The 26,058-nt window shown below is 43.3% G+C and overlaps 1 protein-coding gene across 2 annotated transcripts in view; it reads left to right on the top strand.

Moving 5' to 3' along the window:
- ASTN1 (astrotactin 1) overlaps positions 1-26,058 on the top strand; it is a 330,103-nt gene that overhangs the window by 228,916 nt on the left and 75,129 nt on the right. For both annotated transcript variants that reach the window (XM_060034430.1, XM_060034419.1), the window contains exons 12-16: positions 7,504-7,670; positions 10,038-10,232; positions 11,619-11,746; positions 17,969-18,073; positions 19,967-20,155. In XM_060034430.1, the coding sequence (XP_059890413.1) occupies positions 7,504-7,670; positions 10,038-10,232; positions 11,619-11,746; positions 17,969-18,073; positions 19,967-20,155 (784 nt within the window). The remainder of the gene's footprint in view (positions 1-7,503; positions 7,671-10,037; positions 10,233-11,618; positions 11,747-17,968; positions 18,074-19,966; positions 20,156-26,058) is intronic.

The raw sequence follows: 26,058 nt of genomic DNA, 5'->3' as shown, positions 1-26,058 counted from the left end.
TGAGACCATAGCAACGAAGTCCTGCTTCCCCAAATGTGGTTTTCTACTTTATCGGCTATATGGACTTTCGCTACGTGTAAACTATGTGATGCTATGAACTAGAAAGACTATTTGGGTTAGAGTGGACCAAGCTATCTCCCATGCCATGGATATGAAGATTGATGGACCCACGCAGGTAAATGGAGGCAGGAGCAGATGGGCAAGGCTTCAGCTCCTGGGGCCTTTATATTAGTCATTTTCATGCCCATCAACACTTATTGTCAGGTTTCAGCCTTCCCTTCTTTTGAGGGCGGAATGATGCAATCCTGACAGAGAGGAGAGGGAACAGGGCAGAGAAGAAAGACAGGAAAGCCATACACAAAGTTGGCATAAAAGAGAGGAAGAGGTGATTCACTGAGACACGTTGTTATGCAGGGTTTCTGGGCAGAGCTGGGAGCTTCCAGCTCTGGAGACGATATGGAGCCTCATCTTGCTTCCCAGTCTGACAGCTGTGCTCTTGTAAAGGGGCCCAGAGCAGGGGCACGCTGTGAGGATGCTGGGGCCAATTCCATCTTTCACACCCCCTACTTCCCTCTCTCTGAGCACCTGTCCAGGGAGCTATTCTCCATCAAAGATGGATATGTACCTGGGTCTAGAGTGCGACTCTCTCAGCCCAAAGGCCTCCCCAGACTTTCACAGATTGGGCAGCAGTTGGCAGGAGGCTGATTCCTCTGAGAAGGGACAGAAGAGAAAGAAAAGAAAATGGAAAGAGAGAGGGGCTGAAGGGCAGGGAGGCAGAGGACCTGGCCGGTCCATCAAAAGGAAGGGAAGACAGAACAGAGAGGACTACCAGGAAAACACAAAGAAAAGTGCTCTTTAGGTCGTGTCTTCCAAAGGCAGCCAGGAGGTGAGTCGATGTCCCAGGTGCTCCCCTTCCTATAGCTAGTCTGCTTTCAGATGTCTTACGCAATGAGCTTCCCAACCGGCTCCCCCAGGAGACAATTTCACGGTCTAATGGAGTTCCCAGCTGAGACACATTTTTTAAAAACTATTCAACCTGCATGTCTTCATCCAGATTTCAACCTTTCCTTCCTTGCTGCTCTCTCGGGTGGGTCATTATAAGTACTGAAACACTGTGTGTGCACACATGTAAACATCCCTCCCCTACCACCCTCATACGAGTTTGAGCATGCCCGCACATGCACGCACGCGCACATGGATATATTCCCCATGTCTTCCCACTTCTCTGCCCTTTCTCTGAGCCCCTCAGGGTTTGCCTTCTGTTGGTGATCCCAGCCCCTTTTAGTTGGCATATTGCCGTGCTGATGTATTCTTGTACTTTTAAGACCGTGCTCTGTGAGACGGAGCTTGCAGGAATAGTTCCGATGAATATGCATTTGCAATAAGGCCGCTGCATTTGTGAATCGGAGCCACTGCAGAAGTCACCCAATTATACCAGCACTTGGCATTAGCATAAGACTTTGAAGTCACTGGCCCATGTGGCTCTTGGAGGGAGAAGGGGGCCGGGCCCATTCAACCGACTGTTTCTCATTGGCTGGGAAGCACGGGATCCCTGAGGCAGGAGGACTGGGGCTTGAGAGCTGACGGGCCACCTCATAATCTTGTGACCCTACTGAGAAAAACTTGACGTTGCGCCTGATCTGATTCCACTGGGCATCGGTACCATCCCGCAGCCTTGGTGCGTTAGCCCAGGGCTTCCGTGTCATCTGGAGGAGGACCAGGGACAAGGGCATCAGCTGCAGCACCTGCAGTGTGGAGAGAATCGGGCTCCCTTCCTCCTTCCATCCACATCAACCCTGACATTCAGTTCTCTGAGTGTCGAACTGAAAGGCTTCCCTGGAAAGGCATATGCTTATGAAAGAAGAGGAGGCACTCAGAGCACGCTGGCCCTTAATGAACCTGGGAGAGGGACAGAGATGCGGGAAGAGACAGGTTTGACCGCATATTTTCCTGACTGAGTTCAAGCCAGACAGGTGGGCTTGGTCCACATCAGCTGCTCAACCTTCCTTCTTTCTAGGAAGGCAGGGCACATCTCTCTGTTATGCATGGACTCCCAAAGGGTTAATTGCTACCCAATTAATTGCCCTGTTATTTATGTAGTCTCTGGGGACAGGAAACAAATACCCGTGAAAGGCATAGCCCTGTACCAGCCTCAGTCACTCTGTTCCAAACCAGACCACTCTCCAACGGCGGGATTGCTGAACGTTTAGATGATTCCTGGAGCAGAGGTCCGCCCCCCACCGCGGACAACAGGTCTTACTCCTACCCATTGTCCTTACTGTGCCAGGGTGGGAGCAGTGGTCCCCACCTGCACAGCACAGGAGTGCCCGTTCTCTGTTCTGTGGAGCCCCAGGGGGTCCTGCAGAGTCCATGTGTTAGTGACCTATTGCTGCTGTAACAAATTACCACAGGTTTGATGGCCTAAAACAACAGCCATTTTATTATCTTACAGCTCAGTAGGTGAGAATCCAATTCCGTGTCCCTGGGCTAACATGAAGGTGTCAGCAGGGCTGCCTTCCTCTCTAGCGGCTCTGTTCCTGGTCTTTTCCAGCTTCTAGAGGCTGCCCGCATTTTTGGGGCTCATGGTCCCCTTCCTCCGTCTTTAAAGCCAGCTACATTGCATTTTCCTGACCATTCTTCTGTAGGACATCTTCTCTCTCTTCTCTTCTGTCCTCCCTCTTGCACTTTTAAGGAGTCTTGTGATTACATTGAGCTCACCTGGTTAACCCAGGATCATCTCCTCATCTCAAGAGCCTTAACTTGATCTGCAGAGCCCCTTTCGTCACAGGTTCCAGGGATTATGTCGCAGGCATCCTTGGTGCCATCAGTGGGAGACAGCAGTGGGAACTGGAGGAGCCTTGGTGGGTAGGACTCTAGTCTCCTCTCTCCCAGCTTTAACCAGAGCATCTCGATTCTTACCAAGCCTACCTATTGAGGTTTAATATAAAACCGTATTTCAAGTTTGAAAATGATTTCCAACACTATAAAACTATTTTTAAAAAATTATAAAAATGGAAAGCCTGTGCTCTAATGCTTCTTCCTTATCTTCACACTCATCCTGACAGTGACCCCCCAGAATGCCTTCTGCTATGTGAGGTGTCTGCACATCCTTAGGTGAGCAGACTGTGGCCTCGGAAGGTGAGAGGTCTGCTGTCCTGCTTGCTCACGTATTGAACACGTGACCTTCCTTGCCAGAGCATTATGCTCTAATGAGCACTGAATTACCCAGCGACCCTGCCGCCCTCCTGTCCACTTGCTGTCCACAATGGTTTCCCACAGAATGTGTCATTTCACCTCTACCGGAGCGCAGATGTGCGGAGACCATTACAGATGACCGTCTCTCGTTCCCTCTGTAGGACAGTAAGCAGGAGGCTATGCCTCAGAGGCTTTCAGAGAAGTGGGGGCAGGAAGCTGAAATAGAAATTTAATTCCATCAGACTTTTCCCCCTTGCTCCTGCATGGCTTGGGCTTACATGTCAAAGCCCATCAAACAGCCGGGGAAATCATTATTTATGAAAAGAATAAGACTGCCGTGTTGTAAAAAAGAACCTATTTCGAGTAGGCATTATGGTTGCATGTCTTATGAATCATCCAGGTAAGGCAAGGCAGGCTCAGCTGTAGAAAGTTGTTCCTCTTCTCCCAGGGGCCTTGAATACACTCCTGTGTCCATCAGTCATATGCATCTGCCAGCAGAGCCTCCACCTCATAACCTGGAACTGAGGTGTGTGTGTCTCAGGCTGAGTAAGATTTGACTAGACTCCTAAGTAATGAATCAACCAAAAATCATTGATAGAAACAGAGGGGAAAGACAGTGAAGAAAAGGAATTGAATGGGGAGAATCATTTAAATCTCATTAGCACATTATGCTTTAGACCAGTGATAAGTCAAGAAGCCATGAGCATCACATGAAAGACGATTAACCTTGTGTGTTTTAGGGGTCACTGAAATATGAGCTCATATATTAGACTTTCTTGATGGGTGAGGGTTGTTGCCGTAATACATGGAGTTTTCTTCCTGGGACTGCTAAATGTAACCTATGCGAAGAGGGTTAATGTCTGACCTTGGGGCTCAATCCTGAGCAAACAGTTCTCTTTTAAGGAAGAAGTGAAGGGATTGTCCGCAGGCCGGGAGAAGAGAATGGCCAGCACTTGCAGAGGGAAACTACAAGCTCCTCCTGGAGGCCAGATTTCTCTCCTGACAACTGGTCTCTAGCTGCAGATACTTCTAGGAAGAGGCCATGATTTGGAACGTATAGTTTCTTTGTGTTTAGATATAGATTTTGAGGAGCTCAACATGTGACTATAACAGCACATGAAACATTCAGGCAAAAACAAAAGCAAATTTATACCGTGGGAAACTTGATTGGTTAGACTCCTTGGGGATGGGAGTTCTGGTTCAGCAAGGGTTAAGAAGAAAACTCTATTTTTGGTTTCAGCTTCCTTTTTTTGAAATCTTTCAAAAATGTTTTACTCTGAACTGCAGCCCAAGTAAGTTACAGTTCAGTAAAGATAATTGCATCTTTTTTAGTGATTGAGGATCTTGTCTTGCTTTCAAGGTCATTGCTCTGGACAGTTTGCAGTGTTTTGTCCTATAAATATATGCACCCATAATACAGTGTGTGTGTGTGTGTGTGTGTGTGTGTGTGTGTGTGTGTGAAGAGAAGGGGAGAGAGAATATTAGGCTGGATCTAGAAATCCATAATTGATTCCAGAATGTACTCAAGGAATTGCCTAAGACAGTTGAACAAACAAACAACAGATCTATGGGATTGCTTTATTTTGTTGACACATTGACTTTATTCTTTAGCAATTCCAAAGATCCAGCTTTTCTCACACTTGAGAAGCAGTATGCCAGAGTGGAAGGGACACAAATGAACACTGGGGTCAGATAGAACTAGGTCCAAATTCTGATTCTGCCATTTTCCACCTCTGTGACCTTAAACAAGTTACTACTAATCTTTCTGAGTCTAAGTCTGTTCACTTATAAAATAAGGGGAAAAAAGTCTAATTGTGAGATTGAAGATAATTTACGTAGATTGTCCTGCACATGGAATTGCTTAATTCCCAATAGCTGTTATTATTATTTTTAGCTTTACTTAAGAGAAAAGAAATCCAACTTGGACAAGGCAGCTGTCTTCTTTACAAATCTCCTACAAAAGGGTAAACATCAGGTGGTCCAATCTGGCACAGCGATGGTTATCTAGACACCAGGGCCAGACAAGATGTGGATGTGCCGGGTTTGGGGGTTCTGGAACAAAGCCTGCTCGGGTTTCATTTGGTGACGTCTTTGTCGAACATCACGCCTGATGGGGCATTCTGAAAAGAAAGCAGGTGGTTGAGGCGTTGGGGAGTGCTGGCTAGTGACTGAGATGGCTAAGCTGGTACCAGGGTTGAAACCACGTGAGGTGGGATAACAGAAGCGCTGGCGTTGTCTCTACTTTGATGGCTCTTCTCAAGCTTTATAGAAGGAAAAAAGAACTCATGGCAACCAGTGCAGCCCATTTAATTCCAGTCAAACTTCTGTGTTTCAATACCCACCATGTCCCTGCCTGGGCAGCTTCACAGCGGTGAAGCCAGCTCCCTTCTGGTCGCACATCTGGCCTAACAGCTGGGAGGCCAAGAAAGTGGGTGCGTGGAGGGGGCTAAAGAAATGTGGGGTGCAATCCTCAGCCGCCTCATTGGCTCGTTTACCATCATCTGAAACATCTGGGTGTGTACAGCGTGAGGCAGCCCTTGGAAACATCCTTAAATGCTGTCACCTTCCAGCACTCCAGCTGGCTCCCTGGGGAGAAAGGGGATGGACCAGGCTGAGAGCCTGGCAGGCTCATGGTGGGGGGGGCATTTGTTTGGGAAATTGCAGAGTTAGTGTCAGCAAACAGTGCCCATCCTGCTGTGATCTTCAGTTGGGAAGCATGGAGAGAGGGGAGGTGGGTTTTCAGAGGCACACCTGTGACAGCTGCAGGCTACTAGGCCAAGGTGCTTGGCAACCAGGAGCTAGAGCCAGACAGGCAGCAGCGCAGGAGAGGAGGTGTTTAACACTGTTCTACCGAGTTTTAAAAGGCTTTATTTTGCTGTTTGGTTTTAGTTTTGGAGGAGTGTTTTAGCTAGCTGACAGTAGGTGTATAGCAGTCACTAAAATCAGGTCAGATCTACGCAGACCCCCAGCTGTGCCCCGTATAAGCTGCTGGACCCTGGGCAAGTTATCTTTCCCCTTCCAGCCTGTTGGAAGGAATCAACAGCAATGTAAACGTAGAGTATTTTTTTGCATTGGCTTTTAGATGGAATCCAGTGCAGTAAGAAGTTCATGCGTTAATTGGCAGTGTTAACAGTTTCCAGGTCTGTTAAATGAGGATAATACAGGGTGCTGTGAGATGAATACCTAAAGCACATAGCCTAGCGCCCGGCTACTAGTAAGTGTTCAGGCAACAGTGACTGTGTGGGAGAACCTGATTGTGCTGTGAGCTGGTGATGGTGCAGCCTGCCAAGGTTTCAGGTGCGGTCCTGCCGTGATCAGCCATGTGACATTAGGGAGGTCAAGCTTTCTGTGCCCCCGTTTCTTCACATGTGAAGTGAGGATGATCAGCCCGCTTACCTTATGGGATGCTGTGAGGGTTGCGTGAGTAAGACGCAGGAATATTAGACACTGCCTGGCTCGTCGTGGATCCCCTGTGAGTGTTCCAACTGCTCACCGAGCCTTTTCATCTTGCCTGGGACCTGACTGATTATTTCTTCCTGCATTATCTCTTCTGCTGTCATTCTTGGGTAGTTTATTGAGGACGTGGTGGTCCAGAAAAGCTCAGCGTTTTACACTGAGTGTCCAGGGAACTGGGATAAAGCCCAAACCCAAGTATGGCACCTGTGGGTGCTCATGTAGCAGGTACCCTGGTCTGTGCATCTTCCTCAGGGCATCCTTGAGGTGGGAAGGTCATGAGTACCGCCACGCTCACTAGGAGAGAGTGGCTCCGTCCAAGGTCACGGAGAAAGTCCACTTCCTGCTGCTGGCTGGCAGCCCTGGCTCAGTCCGCTTCCTCCAACATTGCCATCCGGTACCAATGTTGACAAAGTGCTTTGGACGTCAGAAATAAAGTCCTATTAATCCTAAGTCCAAACAGCAGCACCCCCTTCCCCTAGCCCAAAGGAGTCTCTTCTAGTGCATTTTAATTCAGGCCCATCACTTCCGCTCTCCTGCCCGCCTGAGGCCCAACTGGGAGGCCAGCACACCTTGGCCCTGTCTTGCTGCAATGCTCCCTTCCATCCTGCTGGTAGGAATCAGCTTTAAGGCAAATGTGTGTGATCTGTGCCCAGAGAGAAGAAGCGAGATGTCAAAAAAGGTCACTTGCTTTTATAGGGAGTCCAGCATAGTGGGAAACTCGTGCATTACTTACCAATGTTGATGGTTTCAAGGCTGAATGCTAAAAATAGGCATCAGTGGTTACACTCTGGTTCCCAGAGAACCCAGGTCCCGGGTTCACCCACCTGTGTGGATGCTTTCTGATTGTGCCAGTGCCCATCCGGACTCAGCCCCATGAAGGACAGCTCTGGTTGCTATGACCGCCACATCGGGGTGGACTGCTCTGATGGCTTCAACGGTGGCTGTGAGCAGCTGTGTCTGCAGCAGATGGCGCCCTTCCCGGATGACCCTGCTGTGTACAACATCCTCATGTTCTGCGGGTGAGTTGAACTGCCCATGAGGCCAACCGGCTTACTGGGATGAGGGACTTTCAGGAAAGTAAACTGATGTGAACTGGTCACTCTAGGCCAGCTCTGAGGAAAGAGCCTTCAGGACTGGAAAAGGGGTATTTTTAAAGTCAGAGTTGGAAGGACCCTTAGGGGAAATCTAGTGTCACCACTGAAAATGAGGAAACTGACCTAGGGGTTTACCTAAATCATTGCCTGCTCACACCAGAATTTCCAAACTGTGTTTGTGGTGCTATGTTAATTGTTTTGTGACAAAAGGATTCCACGGTCCAAAAGCTTGGGAAAGATTGTGTGAAACTAATCAATTATCAAAGAAGGGACATGCTGGATTGTTGCCGAAAGCCAGTGCCTGCTGCATAATCATGAGAAGATTATTCAGTGGACTAATAATGTTATTTTATTGTATTTCATTTTATTTTCTTTCTTTGCAACTGGCAATTTTCCTGTTTAGTTTCTTGTAAAATCCCATTCCATAAATGGAAGCTTGATCTCAATTTTAAAATCTCTATAATGTCATCATTATGGTTGACCCACTTCAATTAATGAGGTAAATTCAGCCAAAGTTGCATAGAATTTATTTATTTAATAAACATATATTTGAGCACCCACTTTGTGCAGACAACCTAGTTAGGTGTCAGATATAGGAGACACAGTAGGATGTGAGATCTGGTCTCCTCTCTCTCAAAGGAGTTTACGATGGGATGTGCGGCCATGAGCACAAAGGAGAATGGGGGAGATGGCAGTGTGAAAGGGCAAGTTGTCAAGATGCTCAGGATGGACTAAGAAGGAGCCAGCCAAATTTAAAATTCTTTCCAGAAACACTGTGTTATGGCTCAAGGAAGGAACCACTGTATCTTGTCCCAGACCTCAGCTGGTGCCATAAAGTCCTTTGTGGGTCTCAAATCAGGTCTGTTGCCTGGACTAATACAGTAGGTCCCTAACTGGACTTTCTTTCCTATTTCATCAGAATTTGGTACCCATGTACCTTTAGCACTCTCCAAGCCACTATATATAACCTGCCAAAAGAAGTCCTTGATTTGAGGTTCTTTAGAAAGACCAAATCACATGCACTTATAATTAAAGAGCTCTGCTCACACCTGTTCACACGATATGTAAATGGTGAATGGGGAAAACAAAGTTACATTAACATAGGCTTCATTTGTACCTCTGCTAATGACGATAGCAGCATTTAATGAGCACCTACTATAGGCTAGGCACAACGTAAGTTCTTTGAGTTCAATATCTCACTTAATCTTCTCAGTAACCCAACAAAGCAGCTACTGTTTTTCTCACTTTTACAGATGTGGAGTTCAATCAGCTAATTCAAGGTAACCCAGTAAAGGGCGGCGTAATTGCCATGATAATATTGCTTCTCACCACTTAAAACTATGATAATTTGTTCCTCTATATAGAACAGAGTTCTTTATCTTATTGCAACAATTACTATAGATAGCAATAAATGATGTGTTCTAATGTCATGAACATCTATAAATTCCAAATTTGGTATGTTTCTAAGGAGAGATCCAAATTAAATCAATATGCTTTTAAAATGACAGCTTTATCAAAGCTGTTCTTACTTGAACGAACAAATAATGTTCTTCTCACTATAACTACAAATAAAGTCCAATTAATGACTTACGGGTTATTGACCCATATCTACCAACATCAGTATTGCTCTTCCATTAGAGTAACTGCACATGTTTAATGGGGAGGATATCAAGGAGGTGTCCACACAACATGCCCTAACATCTCTTTAGTTCAGGAATGCTACTCTGAATTAAGGGGGAGTTAATCTTATGTTTGGATATATTCAAACAGAGCACAGCAGCAAGATGATCAATCTTTTTAATTTCTTAGCTGACTTGTCACAGGACCAGGTTAGAAGGTTATTAATTTCTTAAGCACAGTGTCATTCTTTTTGCTGCCTAATTACCCTCCAAACAAATGCAGGGTCTGGCCATGTAGATTGTTCTGGAGAAAGACTCTAGAATACTTTGTATTTAAATGTGTTAACTCATTTATAAGCTTATATCCAGTGATTCTTACTCAGACCTATCTGGGAAATCCTACATTTATTAGAGGAGAAAGAACTGCAAAGCTCTGGAAGCACTTATCCGCGAAGGAAAGGTGAGAGGCTCTGTATGATCACATAATGCAAGAAGACTCGGTTTATAGACCTAAGAAACTGAGTTATATAGGGGACAAAATCAAATCAGGATACTCATAATCTTTGGCTATCCAACATTCTCCCAAGGCATTTTTTTCCAATCTGTTGGGTTGCATTGGCTGCATGGCTCATTGATGGAATAACTTCTTATCTTGAGCTTTCCACCATGCTAGGTGCATCGAGGATTACAAGCTTGGTGTGGATGGACGCTCTTGCCAGCTCATCGCAGAGACCTGTCCAGAGGGAGGTGACTGTGGGGAAAGCAGAGAGCTCCCCATGAACCAGACCCTCTTTGGGGAGATGTTCTTTGGTTACAACAACCATTCCAAGGAAGTGGCTGCTGGACAGGTGCTGAAAGGAACATTCAGGTGAACCCCACGTCCATAGCACTGGTTATTCAGGACTGTTGATGGGTCTCTTCTCTGATGGGCCTTAAAGTCAGCATAAAGTCTTGTATCTTGGATCCAGGTAACTGTGACCCTAAAAGGATAGGTTATTTTCTCTCCCCTGGTCTTTACTAGGTTCACACTTCTCCTTCCAGAACCCCAGAACCCTGAACAGTAAAGTGTTAAAATAAATTTTTACCTTGCCCAGGCAGAGACTACAAGATTTTCCATGGAAGCCACCACAAAATGCTCAGGTTCTATCATCCCTCTGAGTCTTGGCGAATGAGTCAATCTAGCATAGGTCCTCAGTATGGTCCAAGAATCCCTGAGGGTCCCTGAGATCCTCTCAGGGGATAGTCAAAGTCCTCCCTTTTCCAACTACAGAGAGGATGGGTTTCCTTCATATACTTCAATCCAAACAATATATTGCAATAAGTTGAATGCAGAGGTGAGAATTCAGCTGTCTTCTATGAAATCAGACATTTAAAAAACTTGCAAAAAATGTAAAATAATGCCACTTGTCTCATCATTTTTCAAGACATGTTAATATTTAATGGATTTATTATTGTCATCTAAAAATATATCAATAAATATTTTTTAATTTTTTCTTTCAATTTCTAATATGGTAAATGTTGATAGATATAATCTACATAAACAAAAGCTACTTGGGGCCTTCAGTTATTTTTAAGAGTGTAAAGGCGGGTTTTGAGAACAAAATGTTTCAAACCACTGACTTAGAATATTTCTAGGAAATTCTCCATTTGACCCCTGTCCCTAATCTATCTTAGGTTATTTGAATACATCATCCTCAGAATCCATGCATTTCAGGAGATGATGGTGGTGGTGATGATGATGATGATGATGATGATGTTGAAAGTGTTATAATATGGACCAGCAGTTGATAGCAAGCTAGGTCTGGACTCTTACAGGCAAACTGATAGTAAACTTTCGAGGTATTTTTTGGCGTCAGTTGTGTTTTCTGTTACAGACAGTAGACTTTACTAAAATTTCCCCTTTTAGCCTGGGACCTCATTTGCCAATGGCAAGCAGTGAGGTGTCATAATGAATATTGTGGTGGCTTCATTTGCCCAGATCTTCTGGAGAGGGGATCAGGGGGTAGGGACTGGTGTGGGATGGGGGGAAGAATATTCTCGATCTTGTAAGTAGACCTTTTCAGCTGGTTTATTTCTCATCTCCCTCAGCCCTTGCCATACTTCTCACACTCGTGTCTTGCTCCAGACATGTAACTTGAGTGGGGTCCAGGGTGAGGGAAAGTTTTTGGTCCATTGTGGGTTGAGACATAGATCACTCACCAAAGAGTGGTGTTCACTTGAACACTCAGAGATGAACGTCGGCCTCTGTTTCCAGGCAAAACAACTTTGCTCGAGGTTTAGACCAGCAACTGCCAGATGGTCTTGTGGTGGCCACTGTCCCCCTGGAGAATCAGTGCCTGGAGGAAATCTCAGAACCAACCCCGGACCCAGACTTCTTGACTGGTGAGTGTGCCACACACCTTACTTAACTGGCAGAAACAAACAAGCAGCTCCCTGTGATGCTGTGAGCTCAAGACGCTTGACCTTGCTTATTTTGGTTTCAAAGCCAGTGATTTTCTTGATATGTGATAAAAGCTCAGTCCTAAAACAACACTAGTAGGATTATTTATCAGTGAAACGGCCAATATTATCACATAATTCTCTGCAAAACGGCCATAATAATACCTTTCCCTGCTAGTCTTATTGGGATGCTTTGAAAACAAATCAAATAATAGATATGTAAGAGTTCAGAGTTCTCAGTGGATTAGAGGAAGTGACTAGGTCACAGCAGAGGTAGAAAGAAGGTAGATTGCTTAGAGCCTAAGTATCTGTCATTGGTTCCCCGGCAAGTGCTTCTAGAGCAGTGTGAGAGAGTAGAGAATGCTAGAGCTTTGTTGTCAGACGACCCTGGGTTTGACTCCTGGCTCTGCTACTTTCTAGCTGTGTGACATTAGACAATACAGTCTCTTGGGGTCTCATGGCCCCCATCATAAGATGGGGATCATAACACCTGTCACTCAATGTTGCTTGGAGCCCAACGGCACTCTTCTCCTCGGCTCACTGTGGAACAAAGGTATGGGCTGATTGGGAGAGGCAGGAATACTAGGGGTCGTTTCTCCTTTCTGTGCCACTAAAGACCCCCAGTTAGCACCTCCTGGACCAAAGAAGGCATTTCAAAGTGTTCCAGGGACCCTTAAGAGGCAGCCAACCGGGAACTCAGCATCACCTACTAGGAGTCTCGACATCAGCTCTTCCATTGTCAGCTTTATTCATTTCTCCATTACTCCTCTCCCTTCTTCATTCTATGTCTTCCTTATTCTAGACCCTTCTCCCCTTTATTTTCCCCTTTTCTGAAGAATAACTTGAACTGAGTGTAAGCCTTTTTCAGATATCAAGTTATGTCCGAAATTTTCATTTAGACCGGAATGGGATTAGAAGTAGGTCTGTCTGAGTTAGTATAGCATAGTGATCACTAGCTTAGGCTCTGAATCCTGACAGCTAAGCTCAGCTCTTCACTGGCTGTGTGATCTTGGACAAGTTACTTACCTTCTCCATGGCTCAGTTTTTTACCTGTAAACATGGATATTATAGTATTATCTTTCTTATAGGATTAGTATGAGGAATAAATATTCATGAAGTTCTAAAAACAGTTCCCGATACATACTGAGATGTATGTTTATTAAATATATAAATATACCAAGGAAGAAAGAAAATATGAACATTCAAACTACCAAACTGTGCTTTCCTTATAGAAGACGGAAAGGGAGCAAGGGAGAAAACAATTAGATATATTCTGGACCAGAAATAAATCTCATCGAAATAAGCTGCCTTCTAAAAGATCACACACACACAAACCTGAAAAAATTAAAGTGCACCTCTGGGTGTGTCCTGAAAGCCTACGTCTCTAGTGTTTGGCAATCTGGCTTTCTTGTTTCCATGTCATTGGCTGAGAAACACTTGCTGGGTGTGTGTAAAATGCCTTGTAAAGGAGGTGTGAGATGGTGCACAGAAGCAGGACAGGCTCCACACTGCCAATAAACTACCTGGCTTCTGTTTAAAGAGTCACCAGGGCAACTCTCTCACACATTAGAACTTACATGGAAGTGAGATTTCAGTTGTCAGGCTGGGAAGACACAGAGTAGTCCTGGATGCTACCTGAGCTTTTTGGGGAGGAGAGATCTGAGAAGCATCAGAAAAACATGTGCCTGAATCTCCATCTTTGGAAATAAGAAAAAGATCCAAACTTTGTTCAAATCCACAAGAGAAACTTCTTTCTTCCCTGTGCCCTTGGACCTCTCCTGATTTGGTATATCAGAGGCAAAAGAAGTGGAAGGATGTCCTGGTGGGACCTTTCCTTTTTCATGGTCTTGAGACAGTGACATTCCTAAAAGTACAGAGAGAACTTTTCTTGACCTGCTAGTTTTCTACCCAGCCTTTCTTTTTAATGTATTTTGATTAAGAAGTGATACCAGTTAGTCCAAGAGCAGGTATTTCCTTTGATGTAAGAAGGAATCAGTCTTGTTTTTCAAAGCCCAGAATAACTAGAAGAATCAGTTAGAGATGGTTGACTACTTTTCTTCCATATTTATTTCCTAATTCTGGTAACATTTTAATTATATCTTTCTTGAGAGTCATACAGAGAATGTCATATCATGCCGCACTATGTGCTATTATAGGTCACAGTCCCCATAAACCTACAAGCTTAAAAGGTTTTTGGGCGAAAGTGATCTTCAGGTTCTTCTATATCAGCATTTTCAAGCATGTTTTTTTCATGAAAAACCAGCCCTCCACTCATAAATAGGTTCTATCTTCAAATAATTTGCAAGTAGCATCTACCTCTCAGCAATCTGCAGCACCTGAGCATGGAACAGATTCCAAGAAGTCCTGCACTAAAGAAATACCTTTCACTTTACTTAGCCCGGCAATTCCCAAATCTATTTAACTAGAGAATCCTTTTACACATAACAGCTATTTCGAGCTTTCAGAATTATTGGCTTAAAGAATGTACTGGAAATTTTCTGATGTATGTGTTTTATCTTGCCGATTACCTTCTTTCTTACCAAAACAGTTAAGAACTCTTATGCTTTACAAGCCTTTTTGGTGTTATAAGTTGTGTGGAAATAAATGAAGACCAACAAAATGAAAACAGGTGAAGGCTATTTACACACAGCAAGGGAGTCAGCCACCATCACTTGCGTTTTGGCAGAGACTGAGAGGCAGGCAGAGAAGTAGGAAAGCTTCAGAGTGGAAAAAAGGGAGGGCTTCAGATATGCCCTGATAGGCATGTAAGCTGTTGGCAGGTGATCCAACTAACCAGGAGTGAGGTATTCTTAGGTAAATGTTTAGGAGACCTATTTGACTTTCTCTGGTGGAACCTAACTTGGAAGCAAGAACAAAAATTAGGGAAGCTGTCAGTTATTAATCAAGTCCTGGTGAGTTTGGCCTGATTGTTACAGGGGTTATTATTTGGCTTCCTGAACTAGAAGAGATGGTGGTCTGACTTCCTACAAGTCTGACTTAGAGACGGTAGATTAGCTTCTTGGGCTGGTTGCTGTAGATAATAGGGTGGTTTGCTGGGCTGGTTGCTGCAGATTGTGGGTCAGAGTTCTGTTTTTACATGCGGTCTGGCCATCATCCATTTGTATTTTCAGTCTCTCAGCTGAGAAAAAAAAAAGAGTCCAGAGGCAGATCAAGGAGGAAGAGGAGGCTGCTGGTCACATTCATGGGTCCGATGGGCACCATAATCACGGAATCTTAAGCATCCCCTTGACATTTCAATAAAATAACAGGAGAAAACTAACTTTCTTTTCTTTTCTTTCTTTCTTTCTTTCTTTTTCTTTCTTCCTGCCTTCCTTCCTTCCTTCCTTCCTTCCTTCCTTCCTTCCTTCCTTTCTTCCTCCCTCCTTCCCTCCCTCCCTTCCTCCCTCCCTTTCTTGTTTCCTTCCTCCCTTCTTCTTTCTCTATTCTTTCTTTCTTTCCTACCTTGCCTGCCTGCTTGCTTTCCTTCTTTCCTCCCTTCTTTCTTTGTTTCTTTGTTTCTTTCTTTTTCTATCACATAGGTCTATTCAGTCATTCTTTTTTCAAGCATATGTAGGGAAAAATAATGTTCTTTCTTGAGAAAACAGATATTTTGTTTGGAAAAAAAGTCATTCACAAATGTATCACAAATAATAATAAAATGAAATAAAAAACTGGGACTAACCGCATTGCAAGGGCACACCGAGAAAGAATCCTATGACTCAGCAAGAAAATAGATATTTTTAAATATCCCTTTCCTTTTAACTAATGGAAATATTATCTGTAAGTGGGCACAGAACAACATTTCCCAAGAATTAACAGTTATATAACTGTTTCCCTGACTATGGTGCAGCATAAAGGCACTCAGTAGAATTGTTGTTTAGCAGTGAAGTAATGGAGTTCGGTTGTTTGGCTCATCCTGGGCGAATGTGGGACACTGTCATCCCTGCCCACCGCCAACACCCGTGCTTCTTTTATTTTCCCTTCCCTCTACTGACCTGAACTAAGGCCTGGGAATTTATAACAAAAACGTCAATTAACAAATGTCAAGTTCACACAATTAGAAGTGATGAGAGAGAGGTAGGGAGGAGGGTGACAACATTATGGAAACCATGTATATATACGATGTTTTAGCTTTTCTCAATGTGCTTTTATACCCGTAACTTTATTTTGTCCTGACAACCTACCTGTAAAGTAGGCAGGATGAATACTATCATCCCCACTTTTCAGATACGAAAACTGAAAGAAAGGAGTTGCCTAGCCCCAAGTCACACAGCTGGTTGGAATCACAGAATTGAAAAGGAAACAAGGGGTCATCTGAGCTAAGCCGCTCACTTTACAGATGCAACAACTGAGAATCGCAAGGTCCCCTGGGCAGGTAGCCAGAGAGGAAGCTCAGGCCAGTTGATTGGCAGGCAGAAACTGCCCCCTTCGGCAGCATGGGTGCCTTAGAACTCCCGCCTCCTGATTTCCTGCCCTTTTCTTTTCCTGCTAGGAAACAAGTCCATTAAAGGGAATGTTTCCTGATATACTGAAAAATCTTTATCGGGCTTGCTATCTTTTTATTAATAGAGTTTCTGAAATAACAGCAAGCTGATGAGCTAGCATCACTAGAGAATGCATACTACGTAGAACAGTTTTACAAAACATGCACATTATAACTCGAATGAAACGTACCTTGGAGGTATGTGACTGGAGTCTTAAACCTGTAAAGTTAGAATTTCCTTTATACGCTTTTACAATTGACATAAAGGCGAAAAGCCAGCGTATGCAGAAGTATGACTGCCGTCACAAAGCTTAATGCCCTAACAGAAGAGCATTTGAAAGGAAAATTGCTGAAAACCTTCTTTTAGTTTCAAGTAACTTATCTTTGATTACCTGAGATCAGATTTAAGCAATTGATTCAATAAGCACCTCTTCTGACCTTTTTTCCTGTTTTTCTACCGATAATTATTCCCATATGATTCACACAGAAATGGAAATTTGGCAATCACTCAGCTAATTTGATCAGAGTTGACAAGCAGCTAATTAATCCTACCTACTCTTCATCCAGTTTAGGCACTAAATTAGTTGATTTAGCCTGAAGGAAGCATGGGTCAAAATGGCAGGATAATTCACTACATATGCATTATTGCCATTATATTTACACACACACGCTCACTGTCTATCTAAATTTATCATATATGTGGCCATTATATTTGCATATGTACATATATACGCACACATGTGCATACATCAGGCATAGAAATGAAGCCAAAATTGGTGCTCTAAACTTAGCAAGGTGATTTTTTAATTTCCTGTGGCCTAATTATTTTGTTTCTGTAGCATTTTATATTTATAGTAATGGCTAGAATTCAAGTAGAGTGCCACTCTTTCTACAAGGTGTTCAAGCAAGAACAGCTCATTACAACATCACTAAGAGGCTACAAGGATATATTTATTGAGAGTGACCTTGGATAAGTAACTTGGCTTCCCAGAGCCTCAGTTTTCCCATCTGTAAAATAGGGACCACAAATAAAGTGCCTATCATGTGTCTTGCACATAGATGACACTCAGTATAGGGCCCATTCCTGCCCCTTACTAACTTAGTCATGCTGACACTGTCCCTCCTGGTAAAGACGAAACAAGCATTATCAGCTTCAGAGTAATTAAAACTTAGATACGGAACACAAATCAGTTAAGTGGGACACAACAATCGATGTTATCAGGAACTTGAGCTGAGTCAATTATTGCAGCTATTAAAGAGTGTAAAAACCTGTGTGTTACAGTAAGCCCAGAATTTCACATGAGTTTATTAAGGGAGTATTGTAGTAGAATAGTTACGAACCCTGTTCTGGTCTCAGACACATCTGGAACTTTATCCTGGCTCTACCTGGTGGCCTAGGGCCCTTGTGCAAACTCCTGTCTAAGCTTCAGTTTTCTCATTTATAAGATGCAGACAATAACACCTAGTTTACAAGGATCATATGACTATATACAAAGTGCTTAGCTGAATGCCTGGTACGGAGTATAGGTTCAGTAAGTGATAGCTGTTGTTACTATGATTCCAGAAATTTTCTCCATCCAAAAATGCTTTCTCATTTCCTCACAATTACACCCCCTAAGCCAGTAGACTTGGGACTTGAGAATCCACTACATGCACTGAGCCCGCATTTCCTCTGTCCCTAGGGATGGTGAACTTCAGTGAGGTGTCCGGATACCCCGTCCTGCAGCACTGGAAGGTCCGCTCTGTGATGTACCACATCAAACTCAAACAAGTGACCGTCTCTCAGGGTGAGCACAACTGCAAGCCATCCCTCCCACCTGCTCCTGGGGTGTGGCATTCCTTCCCAAGGGCACAAGCCTTTTATCAATGTTGAAGATGCCATCCAAAATGTAGCCATTCCACGAGATCTATAACCTAGTCACTCGATTCACCCTTCAGGGCAAATGGCTGGAATCGGATCATTTTCTTAGCATAGATTAAATTGCAAGTCTTATCTTGGATAATAGAAGAGATGGAAAGGGCAAGGCGGGAACCACTGGAGATAAATTTAAACACTTACTTTATCATATTTCCTGGAGTCACCCAGGGTATAGAGAGGATATGCGAAAGCAAACTTTTTATAAATTGACAGAATAAAACTTTCCAAGTGCAAAGAGTATACTTTACTATACCTTAGAGGTTCTATATGATGAAAGAAATAAGGGAAAGAGAGCAAGAAAGAGGAAGGGGAGTGGAAAAATAGAAAATAGCTATGGTTCCTAAAAGCAAGTAAGCAAGATAGATGGATAGATAGATAGATGAATGTAGATTTATCTACATCTATGTTTTATATATATAAAGATATGTATATATATCTTTATATCTAATAAGTTAAGGAGTAGTGAATTCTGAACTTAGGATAAATTGTTCCAAAACAGAAAAATGAGGCATCTTGTATAAGTATTCTTCAAATCTTAGTGATAAATAGAGAGTTGTGAAGAGAAGTGAGACATATACTAGAGAAAGAAGAGGCATTAAGGATATAGAACATCTCCAAAGTACACAAAGGGACTCAGAACTTTTTATTTTCTATCACGAAAGAGTTCTTGGCAAGAAGGGATTGGGATGTGGCTATTACTGAAGTGAGCTCTGCTGGTGCAGAAAACACTTGGAACGAGCAAGGTTACTCGTCATCCTAGAAAAATACGGCAGTATTTTTCACATACTCAGTTTGCACACAGCACAGGTGCTATGCATATCAGGGGATAACAATCACATATCTCTGTTGCCACGTGCTTTTAAAAGCCACACATGGCATCATGGACGATGTGGACCTCTGCACTTGGGGTCTCAAGCCTGGGCGGGGCTCTGCCTTGTCCTGATAGGACACAGGTGTGTCAAAAAGAAGGCTGTACAAAGTTGGTCAGGTAGAGAAGGTATTGGATTTGGAAAATTTGTCATAGGCTATCTTTCTGACAAATATGAATCTCTTAAACAGGGAAGGCAAATCCAAGGAGATTTGTCTGGGGAGGAGGCAAACAGATTCCTTCCTCCATTTGCCATTTCAAAGTCTTTATACTTTTGATTTTCTTAAATAAATGTAAGCAGCATTTTAGTGGCTTTCCTTATCTTTCTTCTTCCATTATCTTCCCATACCCATTTCTCTGCATGAAGGCAGCATCCTGAAAACTTTTTTGGTCACTACCCACAGTTACAGCACATTTTACACCGTGACTTTGTGCACAGGCATGTCCCCACATACACACCACAGAAGGTTCATGAAGCCATACTTCATCTTCCCAAGTGAAATGTTCTCTGCTGGTATTTGCGTTTCTATTTTAGACTGTGCTATTCTTTTTCATTTTTTAAATGCTATTATTTGAGCTCACTAAATTGATTTAATGTCATGACTTGTGATTTGAAACAAAAAACTTTGACTTAAGCAGGGAGGTAGTGGAGATTTGATAATGTTATACTTAACTTGCACGAAGTTAACAACATAACTAACTGGGTGGAAGGAATATTCTTTTAGGAACTGAAATGTCTGATTTAGCTACCTGGAAGTACCTGGTAGCTCCAGCCAGCTCTCCAACGTCACTTTGGGCCACATGACACTTGCACATTGAGGCTGGTTGGCCTGGGAATACAGATACCCATATTGTAAGTCCTCACTCTTTTTCTTGGGTGACCTTTCTCCATAGCCCTCAGCAATGCTCTCCACTCCCTAGACGGGGCGACATCTCGTGGGGATTTTGTAGCCTTGTTGGACCAGTTTGGCAACCATTACATCCAGGAAGCTATCTACGGCTTTGAGGAATCCTGCTCTATCTGGTACCCAAACAAGCAGGTCCAGCAGCGACTCTGGCTGGAATACGAAGACATCAGCAAAGGTGAGTGACATGCCCGTCAGCAAGTTCTACTCCCTGTGCAAGTCCTGGCTGCCTAGGTACATCCATAGGACCAAAAATAGGGAGTCTGTAGGTGAAGGACTAATTCAGATTTGCCTCGATGTTCTTGCCCACCCTTTAAATTGCCAAGGTTTGGTTGCTAAAACCAGATGTCAAAATGGGAGTATTTGGGGAAACTTTATATGCAGGAGGGGGTCCAAACTGTATGACCACTGAGCGGGTTATCATAGAGGGAGTCTTCTAAAGGGCTTACCAGCCACCATGCATCCTGTTACCATAGCACGGGCAAAATACTAGACGGTTCTTATGGAGTGGGGGAGAAAAGGAGAGCGTTTCAGTCTCCCCCACCACTCCCTGCCTCCGGCAATCCCATCCTACACTGGCTGGCAACCCCTTCCGGTAATTGCATAGTAAACCCCTTCTCACTCCATCCTGCCCTGTGTTTAGGGGCAATTTTCCTACTGCTCTGTGCTGTGAGGAAATCTCCATTGCCCCAGGTGTTTGTGTAGCTCTGGATAACAGCCTCCCAAATAAATCTTGGTCCACTGTTTGATGGCAAGTTAGTATTCAGTCCAAGTAAGTATAAGAAATTGGAATTTCTGGGACCCTTTGAATCACCTTCTGATGTAGGAGGAGTACTGGCTGGTAAATTTGTGTTCTGATCAACCAAGACTGGTTTAGAATTGCCATTCATGGAATTTCTTCTTCTGAGCTTATCCTCATGGCATTCTGATGAGCTCAAATTATGGATGTGTGAGTTGCTAAAGGGCAAGTGATGAAATTAGCACAGTGAAAACTCAAGAAGTAGGTCATCCTAAGATTTAATGATCAAGGGTCCCTCTGAGACTAGGGACCCCCTGCTGTCATCAGTGCTACAGTGGGAGAAAATATGCTCCCGTGGCTGAGATGCCCTTGGTTCTCTGAACTCCATACAGATTTCTATTTTGTCTTGAGGCATGAGAGCCCCTCTTCTGACTGGGAGCTTTCTTCCAAAAGAAGCAAGAGGCTTGTACCTGGACTGCAGGCTTCCCCCCAGGTCCTGATTCCTCTAAGCTCAAAGAGACAACCGCAGGCTTCTTGTATCCCTTCAAACTTCAGCATCTTAAAATTGTTCTGATTCCAGTTTGCCAAGAAGGAGTATAATGTAAGCACATTTCGATAAGACCAGTTCCAGCTGGCAAAACTTTGTTATGTTTCCATGCCAGAGCCTAGCGATTGAACCAAAGGACTAAAGCCTCCTCTATTTCTGTTTGCCAGTGGTTCAAGGATTGCCAGGCTCTAGGACTGCTGGGAGATGTGAGTCTGACCTTCCTCAGAACTCCTGGTTCTACCTCTTGCGTCTATCCTGAGCATTGTAGTATCCTTAAGGTTAAATGCGAAGCCCAGGAGGGAACTTTGTCCATGGCCTTGGCACTGTGCCCTATCCCTCTCCATTCTTACACACAAGAACTAATTTTGTCACAGTCCAACTGTTGGCTTTAGTTCTCATAAATATGATGTATATCACCCCTTGCTTGTTATTGATATTAAAAGATATTCAAATATTTTAGTATGTTTATTTTGATCTCTTGCAGTTGTCCATGTATACCTGCCCCCCAGCTGACTCCTGAATCTTACCTCTGTGTCATAGAGTTTATCTCTCTTATTGTTGGATGTGATTCTTACCCATAAATATTTTTCTTCTCCCTACGCACTAATTTCTTTTTATTCCCAAAGCACGAAGCATGCTACTGATTAAGGATTATAAGTGTATAAGACAAAGGAAGATTTTCTTCTGCTTTTCTGCACTCTGGAGAGGATTGCTCCGGAATGGAATTTATACACTAGTGGTGACAAGTGTTCTGAGAGGGCTATACCTACCATGGCATAAAAGTGACACCTTTTTAGACTCGAGTCCTTTAATTATATGTTCTTGCCTATTCTAACTTTAAAAACTTTCCAGTGAAAAGGGGTTTTGTGTTCTTTGCTTTTGTACCTATGATTAGATACCTAAAATTGCTTATGGGTTGAATAGGAAAGAGGTTTATCGGGGTGAAATGAAATGGAAAGATCACAGGACTGAAAGGCTGGGACTCTAGAATCTGCCAGGTGACTTGTGTTTAGTCAATCAACTATAGGCATCTCCCCTGTAAAGCCTTCTGTAGTTTCTTCCAGCTCTGACAGTTTATGGATCCTAGAAGTCCCCTTTATGTGAGAGGCTTTCTCAGGTGACACATTTGAGTAAAAGACTTTCCTCTTCTTTCTACAAATCACTACACAACTTCTTGAGGGTAGGTTCTATGCCTTATTCAACTTTGAAATCCCAGGGTCCAGCACAGAGCCGGGCACATGACAGTCCCTCAGCAAGTGTTTGTTATTGTTGAGGTTGTTAGTGATGGCAGTTGGGGTTGTCTCGGTGGGAACGGTGGTTAAAAGCTCTTCTGATGTGGTGACTTCCCACGTGGGTTTTATCATAGACACATAAAACACTTTAGGTACGCCTGACTGATAAGAACTCAGAGATGGGTATTTTTGAACAGATCTTCAGGAGGCAGCCTTGTACTCAACAGCCACTTATTCGTCGTACAACCACTATATGGTTTGGTCAGACCATTATGTAGGAGCACCTGTCTTAAGATAAGTCTGACTGGAGCCCATGAATAACATATTTCCATTTCTCACAGTCTAAGATTAGCCTCTCTTCTTTTTCTTTTACAGAGCAAATAAAGACTATCTGAATTGAAATTTCCAACCTCACTCTCTCTAATTCTAAACTGACTTCCATCTTTTCTCATCATCCTTTGCCCTTGTGCCTCAGGAAATGCAGTGAGTTCCTCCTCTTCAGGCGAATCTCTCCACCTGTACACTTGCTTCCTTCCCTCTCTGCTTCCTCTTAGTCCTCACTCATTCATTAGCCTCCCCTTTTTTCATCTCTGCAACCTCTTCAGCCACAATTATCCCTTCGCCAACCTTCTAGTTTCCAAAAAATAATATTTTTATAAATATGCAACTCTTTTACCACTGTTTCCTTTCAACATGTCACCATCAAATTTCTTGAGTAAGTAGTTTATACATCTTTTCTCTACTTCCTCAACTTCTTTTCACTCTTCCAGTAATTGCTTTCAGCCCCGTCACCCTTACAGAAATTACTCTGGAGAAGGAAAAAAAAGACTTTATAAGCAGAGGTTCATTTTTCTATTCTGTGACCATTTCATCTATCTCAGCTAAAGAATTTGTCCCTTTTGGCCAGGTCTGCCTTCTTGCAAATCCTCTCCCTTTGTGTCTCTGATGCTATTCTGTCCAGATTCTCTTCATAAGTCTTTGACCTTTATTTCTCATTCTTTTTTGCCCTCACTCCTCTAAAGAAATCGCTTACATTTTGGTCATTTTCTAGGATTTCACCCTTAATGTTCATTTCTTCTTCACTGTTGCTGGGTGATTCTCTTTTGTGTCTACCTCAACCCACATCTCAAATCCTTCCCTTCTCCCTGAAATTCAAAAGCTCATTTGTCTGTGAGTGTTTACCATTTCTACCTGGATATTCTGTAGGCACCTCAATGATCAGCATCTCTTTTCTCTGTATCTGCTAGTAGATTCATGAACCACATTGATGGGTCAAAATATAAAGTGAGGGGTATTTTATATTCTCCTCCACCCTCCACATTCAACCATTTACAAGTTCTGTTCTTTTTACCCCCTAAATATTTCTTCAGCAGGTGTCTTCTCGTCCGTTTCTCAAAATTGTATGAGTTTACAGTATCAGCTCTCATAAGAAATATTGAAATAGCATCCTCAGGTGCCTTCTTCAGTTTCCTGCCACTCTCGTCCATTCTGCATTTCACTATCTGTTATCTTTTTTAAATGCCCCTTAGTGACATGACTCTTGAGCTTGGAGCCCGTCACTAATGCCCTACTGCCTTCTCAGCATGAACATGGCTTCACTCCCTGTATTAGTTTCCCATGGCTGCTGTAACAAATGACTACAAACTTGGTGGCTTAAAACAACATAAATTTATTTCCTGAAAGTTCTGGGGCCAGAGATCCAAAATCAGTTTCACTGGTCTAAGCTCAAGGTACTAGTGGGGCTGGAGGATCCTTCTAGAGGCTCTAGGAGAGAACCCCTTTTTTGCCCTTTCCAGCTCACAGTGGCCTCCTGTATTCCTTGGCTTGTGGCCCCTTTCTCCATCTTCAAAGTGCATCACTCCAATGTCTGAGTCACATGGTCTTCTCTCTGACTCTTTCTACCTCCTCACGTAAGGACCCTTTTGATTACATTGAGTCCACCCAGATAATGCAGGATAATCTCCCCATCTCAAGAGTCTTAATTTAAGCATATCTGCACACTCTCTTTTGCCAGGCACAGGTAACATTCATAGGTTCTAGAAATTAGGACCTGGGCATCTTTGGGAGCAAATATTCAGCCTACCACACCCTCTACCCTCTCTGGCTGCTGCATCACTGACCATTCCCTACCCCGAGCATTCCTCCACTCTGATGACACAAGACTGCTTGCTATCAGTCCAAAACCCTTGCATTTGATTCCAGACAGTTTAAGGCCTCAGAGTCTCCCTTCCTGCTCCAGTCTGAGGCCAGAGGTATGTGCTCTAAAGTCTCCACAATTACTCGTCCCACTCAGAAATTTTCTCTTGGGCCCTCTCTTGCCCACCCGGCCCCCTGACCCTACTCCATTCCCTGGTGTCTGTTCCTTTGCCTCATTTCTGGATGGATCTTACTCTCTTCTTAGGCCCTTAGGATCAGCAGATCAGTCTTCCTGGCTATGATTTCTGTTTCTTGCTTGTGTCTTTTAATCGCCCCCTTCAGCTCTATAAATTGTCATCTGCAATTAAATGATACCTTGACCCAGTGTCAGGCCCCAACTCTGGGTCCAGGGTCAAGGTTCCCACTGGTTCAGAAGAGGAGATTGAGCCTTTCCACACTTCTGAGCCTACCTAACCTTGTCCTCTATCTACCCCTAATCTACCATCACCTTTCTACTCTTCAAGAGCCAGTTCTAGCATCACCACTTCCACCAAGCCTTCCTTCTAGTCAGAATTCTTTGCTTCCTGTTTCATGCTCTTGGAGCTCCTTATATATATCCTTTGACAGCACTCTTGACATTTCCCTGTATTGTCATTTCCCTGTATGACTGTCTCCCATGATAATAGACTTGGCAGCATGTACCATATTTCCCTCCTTTTTGTAATTTAAAAAGTTTATTTAAAAAATGCAAAATGTGTAAAACAGAATAAAGTGAAAAATACATCTTCCTCTCACTCTTATCTCCCAGTCATCTAGTTCCACTCCCCAGAGGCAACCAGGCAACTATTACTACAGTTTACTATCTATCCAGATATATTCTATTCCTAGCTATGTGGAAGTGAGCAAAGAAAGTTGCAGAAAAGTAGATATATTAGGGTCTTGTCTGTTTTCAAAATGTTATATATAAATATATGCATATACACATCTATATAAGTATAATCTTTAGCCTCCCTCTCACTATCTATGTATATTTAGGTGTGTGTGTATATTTAGGTGTATGTATGTACACACACACACACACACAAGTTATCTGTTTGTTTCAAGATTAGGGATATGGTATAGGGTAGGGGCTTTTATTTTTTGTACTAAAAACTTCTGTGTTGCTCTTCCTACAATAAGCATGTGCCACTTTTATAATAAAACTTTTTTAACACTGAAAAATATATTCTGAAAAGTTTCTGTTATCTAAAGACTTAGAAAGTTAACTGGAAAAAAACAAATCACACAATTGTATCTACAAAGAGCTGAACTTTGGATAGAAATCTGGGAGGAAGTGCAAAACAATAGGATCATTTCTTACCAATCTTTGAGTCTTCACCCCTGACACAGGGCCTGGCATATTATTAGCATCTGTTGTACTGTTTGTT

Source organism: Delphinus delphis, chromosome 1 (assembly GCF_949987515.2).
Source record: "Delphinus delphis chromosome 1, mDelDel1.2, whole genome shotgun sequence".
NCBI classification, from domain to species: Eukaryota; Metazoa; Chordata; class Mammalia; order Artiodactyla; family Delphinidae; genus Delphinus; species Delphinus delphis.
The sequence above is the reverse complement of the archived record's forward strand: the minus strand, read 5'-3'. Positions and strand labels throughout refer to the sequence as shown.